The sequence below is a fragment of the Vulpes vulpes genome, chromosome 12 (assembly GCF_048418805.1).
Source record: "Vulpes vulpes isolate BD-2025 chromosome 12, VulVul3, whole genome shotgun sequence".
In the NCBI taxonomy this organism is placed as follows: domain Eukaryota; kingdom Metazoa; phylum Chordata; class Mammalia; order Carnivora; family Canidae; genus Vulpes; species Vulpes vulpes.
Genome location: NC_132791.1, coordinates 134,625,010 through 134,631,009, shown reverse-complemented (window position 1 = coordinate 134,631,009; position 6,000 = coordinate 134,625,010). Strand labels below are relative to the sequence as shown.

Here is a 6,000-nt window from a genome sequence, read left to right as displayed (position 1 = left end):
CAGGGAACCCATGACTGCCCAGGCCTCCTACCCACAATCATGACCCATGCAGGATGGGGGCAGCAAATTTGATCCCCTCATTTCCCTCGGGGAAGACTTCGAGCTGACAGGAAACCCTAACATAACACCTGTGGGCCCCGGCAGACAGAAGCACCACAGGATGACATGAGACTCCAAATCCTAAGCTCACATGGCACAAACCCCACTCAGTCCGCAGACACCAGCACTAAAAAGCTGTGTTCTGTTCTCAGAACTATCCTATTAAGGAAATCCACAATGTTAATAGTCACTCAAGGTTAGTGCTCTCCCTTAAAACTGAAAAAGAGCTACCATATTTACCTTAGGTCTCATCTGGAATAGTTGTAGGAGCAGGTTTCAGAGATGCTCTAGGTCACAGGAAAATGACCAACAAGGATGCCTCCTCACCCGGCCTCCATTTTCAGGAAAGAGGAGAGGAGCCCAGACCCAGGTAACTCCCACTCCCGGAACACGGACATGTGTCATGAAAGGCAGTGCAGCAGGCCGACTGGCTCCTGAATCGACAACCTAGCACACAGCCTCCCCCAACGTCCCAGTCCCTCCTCCCAAACTGTCAGGCAAGGCCAGGCCATTCTCAGGGCACTCTTGGAAATCACAGCTGCGAGCAGAAACCAGCACCAGGGGTCAGCATGAGAATGCTGGCTAGGGGCACGAGACACCTCGAGAAGCCACTGGACTTTTCTTTGCCTCAGTCTGTGGCTGCTGTCCATCCACATGCCTGTGTCAGAGCAGAAGCAGCAGGTCTGAACCCGGCTTTGGAACTCCCGAGTCTTCTCACTCGGGCTGGCAGAAACCCAATAAAGCAACCCTCCATCCTTTGTTTTCTGTGAAATTTATTGTTTCCACATTAAAAGATTTTTTTGAGGGGAAGTATTTTCTTTTTTTCCTCTTTTAACCACATGATGATCCTATACAGCTGCCCAGAGTAGGACACCATCAGTCATGAACATGCCATATGAATTCTGAATAAATAAAAGCTACAAAGCCCAAGTTATATATAAATATCTTAGGCAATAATGTTTACAAACCTATGTACAATAAAACAAATGTAAACAGTAAATGCAGCATGAGAGTAATCGAAGGACACACAAAAACAACCACGTATGGCCGGTCTGCCTCCCAGGAGCCGGCGCCTGCCAGCCCCTGACTCAGGCCACTTGACCCTTCCTAACACAACTGGACAGGCCCTCCGAAGGCAAAACAAAACGCTCTGAAAGATGTCACTTAACTGAAGGACCAGAAAGCTGGCGAGGAGGTGGCCCCTGCTCCCCATGTGGAGGCACGTGGAGGAGGAGACCCAGCGCTGTGTGTGCCCTGGCCTCAGCAGCTCCTGCTACCTGGGGTCCAGATGGGCATCTCGCTGCTCTGGGAGGCAAGTCTATGGAATGATAACTGCGAAAGTAAAATCAGAAGGTGCAGAAAATGTTCCCTAATTCAGTGACCTTCCTGACTCTGTGCCAGCAACAGGCCAAACTGGGAAGAGTGGAGCTGGGGACACATGATCGTGAGCACTGGAGATGCCTGGGTGGGAACTCGGGAAGAGGGCACATGTTGACCTGATCTGGGGGAGAACTTCTAGAAGATCTGCAATGTCTTAAACACAACTAAATCCTATCAGTACAGCAGGGTGGGAGCTATGAGGCAGGTGTGATGAATGGGTACTTCTGCATCCAGTGACCAAGGAATACACGTACGTATCACCTTGTGACCCACAAAAGTGCAATCATGTGAAACCAACGGCACCACGGCGAGAAGAGAAAAGAGCCAGCATTGATATCGCGCAGAGTCCTGGGGCTGGACAGGGCCCGGCAGCCGCCACTGCATGCAGCCTGCCCTCTGCCGGCCATGGGGAGGCAGACGCAGGGGCCCAGGCTGGGCCCAGGCACCAAGGGGTGAGGCGTGGGCGTCCTGGGCTGTTGGAGGAGGGCAGGAGCCCCCACCTGGAGGCCGGGCACTCACACACTGAGAGGCAGCATACCCGGTGCTGACGACGGCCGTGAGGAGCCCAGACCAGGAGGAGGAGGCGCTGGGTCAAAGCCGTTTACTGCCCTGTGGGGGTGACCGGACCAGAGAGGGGGAAGGGAAGGGAGAAAAAAGAGAGAGAGAGAGAGAGAAACGGTCATTTAGCATCACTCGACTCACAACAAGAAATGCACTTGCTCTCTGTAACTACTCCTCTTCCTGGCCCATGGTAGAGTGGCTGCCTGGAAAGCATCATTTGGACAGAGACCTGAGAAATCTGAGGTCCAAGAGCAACACGATCACGTGCTCCCTTCTTGATGACTTCATCCTGCCAGTCACTGCCACAGAGCCCTGACTTTGCCCCCCAGAGCTGGTCTAAATGTCTGCCAGTAGGGAACTAGCTAGATAAATGATACAATTAAATGAGAAGTATTACGCAGCCATTAAAAACAAATTCGAGTTCTTTAACAGCATGGGAAAATACTCAGAATGCAATCAATGCTAGGTCAAAAAAATGCAGGTCACGAAACTATATGGTTCGATGATGTGAAAGAAAAAAATTAAATGGTATACATTCTAGATTCTAAACTACAACCTCTTATATGGACATCACTCCTCTGTAACTAAATCTACAAATGTAGGGGGCTACACAAACACACATATATGTACAGAAAATCATATGTTACAGACAGAAAATTTAACAACAGTTACTTTTCTTCCATCTGGGGAGTGGGTAAATTTTGTTTACTATTTCCCACTTCATTGTTTTCCAAATCTACAATGTACGTGAATATCTTAATAAAGAGGAGAAAAATAACTATGTTAAATTGTCTGGCAAACAACGCCAAATAGAGGGGTGAGTGCCCTGCCCCCCGCCCTCGGCCCCACCCCGTCCTCCACCTACACAGCCACCCAGGGAAGCAGCGAGGGACTGAGTGCAGGTCTAGAACCTCTCTCAGGAAGCCACTTCAGCCCTTTCACACAAAAACCCTTCCCGGGAAGATTTGCCCCACTACCAATTTGGAAGGTGCAGCCAACTGTAGGGCTGCACTGCACCACACAAGCCATCGCTGTCCTCCCACCTGCTCCCCGGGAGGAGTCCAGGGACCTGAATACAGGCTCAGGAGAGAGGTTCTCTTAAAAAAAAAAAAAAAAAAAAAAGGTAGGGTGGGGGGGCAGACACATTTCCTGCAAAGATAACTGCTTCACAGACTGCAGAAGGAAGTGCAATCTCAGAGGAACAGACATGCAGAGACAGATGACCCCTGACTACTTTGAACAAAGAGTGTAGATGTTGACTGGAAGGTGAGTCACCCCCCACCCAGGCCAAAAGCAACAGGAGGGGCTCCAAGGCCCATAATCTCTCCCTGCTGCACACCTGTCTCCCTCAGTGATGCACCCCTTCTTGGGCTGGGGGCCATACCCCACATGCCCCTGCAGCCTTCACAGGATAAGCCCCACCTGCCACTTGTCTGGCTGGTCCGAGAACCTCAGTGGGAACAAGGCAGGCCTCACACATGGCCTCAGATTTAAACACGGGAACATCATATTGCCGGCTCCTGAGAGCATGGCAGCAGGCAGGACAAGCCCCACCGGGCACCAAGAAGAACCTAGCGCCTGCTCCACAGGGGCATGCAAAAAGCCCCACAAGAACAGCACCACATGCAGTAGTTCTAGGGCTGGCATTCCCACATTTTCAAGCTAGATGGACCTTAAAAAATATCAAGTTCATCCCTATTGTTCTACCGCTAAAGAAACCAAAGCAAGCAGAGGTCCAGCCCGAGGTCACCCCCTGAACGCGTCAGTGGATGCCGGGGCCACATTCTCCTTTCCCCAGCTCCTCCTTGCCAGCAGACACCTGAGAGCCCTCAGCAAACAAGAACTCTCCTGCTCCCGACACAGCTCCACTCTAATGGGAAAAAGCAGCAGAGCACACAAGCAAAGAAAAGGAGAACAGGACACTTGAAAGGCAATTTCCCTTCTGTGGACAGAAGTGAGAATTCTTGATGTGAATGTCCAATGGAGCACAGAATAACCACCTGCCAGGGTCATGTACCTAGCACCCATCCCCTGAGTTGAGGAATGGGAAGTAAACGGCCAGAAGAAGGTTGACCCTACGGGTGGGAGCAGCAGTCTGGTGAGGTACCTTCCTCCAACTGCAAAGCTGTGCAATGGGGGAGGGGTTCCAAGAGGACCAAAGCCTCTACACTCACCAAACTGGGTTTCGGGAAGCAGCAAAAGAGCCGCAGGGGAATGTCCCAGTGGACAACACAGGACTGAACGGAGAGTGAGCACGCAAGGATGGAGAAGCAGATCTGGGAAATCAGCTATACAAAAAAGGTTCCAGAAGCTATGAAATGTCATGGTCATACCACCAAAATCTAGTTCAATTTAGCTCGAGAGTCTGAAAAATAGACAATCTTGCTAAGAACAGGGGCCGGGGCAGCTGTAAAACAGCAACAGAAGTGAGGAGTGGGACAGAGCCAGTCAGCAGGAGAACACATCTAACATGACAGAGACAGAGCACCAGGCCAAACCCATCCTAGCAGCAAGGGCAGGTGTACCCGGCGCAGCAAGGACAGGATGAGAGAAGGCCAGAGCAGATGCAGGAGTACTAGCAGACACACTCCCGATCCGCCACCCTAGCGAGACAGGAGAGTGGAGTCTCAGGCAAGCTCCAGCAGCTCCATAGACTGAAATGTATGTTCCTGAAAAGGTAGACACGTCACCATCTATCATCCCTGTACAGGAGCGAGCAGAGGAGAGTTCCCAGGCAGCAAGGCTCCATGACCCACTGGTGCCTGCTTTGAGAAAACAGAAGACTGGGCAACAGGAAGAACCCTGCTCTCCCCTGGAGTCAAGTCAAATGTGATCCCGGGGCCCGACAGTGGCACCTGACCCTCATGCCCAGACTCCTCGCAGCATCACTACAGCTCCGACCCCGTGTCAGGAGCACCACCAGGCCTGCTAGTCACAACCACCCCAGGACCCCTACACCATGAATTCCTTCCGTTTTGCACAGCTGAACCGGTAATAATGGTGTACAGTCAGGTCAGACAGGAGCTTGAAAACTCACTCACGGGCTGTAAGTTGGTTAAAGCAGAGTCAGCCCCATGCAGTTAGTAAAACCAGTTTGTTAATGCGTCTTACACCACACACCATCATTGAGAAAGAAGGAAAAAGAGCACAGCAAACAAATTCAGTTACCCATGAACAACGTGGGAAATATGACTTTTTCTTGCCTAATAAAAAAAAGGAAAAGACATTAAACAGTAATATAAGCACTATTTTCACAGCATGCCCTACAATCAGTCTACGCCCACGTACACACAGCCCAAACAAAATCACACTGGCTTACAGAATCAGGGTAAGTGATACTTGCTGAATGAAAATGATGATGAAAAAATGTTTTTCAGAGAAGACAAGTAACCGTACTACACATGAGGTTTAGAGAAGTGACACGAAGGGCTGTCAGTGGCTGGAGGACACACAGCAATGCCAGGAAGGAGGTCCAGCAAGCCACATTCTAAAAACTGGCAGAAGTGATCACAGACTAGATAAAACCATTTCTAGGAAGCCCTCAAACCACCAAAACTTACAGATTATTTTCAAACCACATGTGCTGATATCTAATGAGGAGATGTATCATCTGGCTTCACGTGGTCAAGCCTCATGGCATCACAGGACTTTGAGGGAGGGGCATGGCGGAGTGGACACATGCATGTCCACAAGCATGCACACGTACCTCCCCTGATGAACTCTCCCCACAGGTCTCTGGGAGTGCTACAGACACACTCTTTGGGAGTGAAAGGCAGGGCAGGCATGAGTTTTCTCTCATGATAAAACTCAAAACTACACACTTCTATGCTTCTGTAAGAAATGGCATTTCTTCTTTTAACTGCCAGACTCAACAATGGAGCTGAGGACTGGGACATACCCCCACCCTTCCTGTCCCAGCTGGTACATACCATCCTGATTTTTACTATCTAGTCAACAGGT

General features: G+C 50.4%; 1 protein-coding gene across 4 annotated transcripts in view; it reads right to left on the bottom strand.

The window, feature by feature from the left end:
* Positions 1-855: 855 nt before the first annotated feature.
* Positions 856-6,000, bottom strand: part of NDEL1 (nudE neurodevelopment protein 1 like 1) — a 46,759-nt gene continuing 41,614 nt past the window's right edge. For 2 of the 4 annotated variants that reach the window (XM_072730330.1, XM_072730328.1), the window contains 2 exons: positions 5,209-5,243; positions 856-2,088 (listed from right to left, as the gene is read on the bottom strand). In XM_072730330.1, the coding sequence (XP_072586431.1) occupies positions 2,081-2,088; positions 5,209-5,243 (43 nt within the window). In that variant the 3' untranslated portion in view covers positions 856-2,080. The remainder of the gene's footprint in view (positions 2,089-5,208; positions 5,244-6,000) is intronic. The other 2 variants (XM_072730329.1, XM_072730327.1) reach the window with 1 other exon arrangement.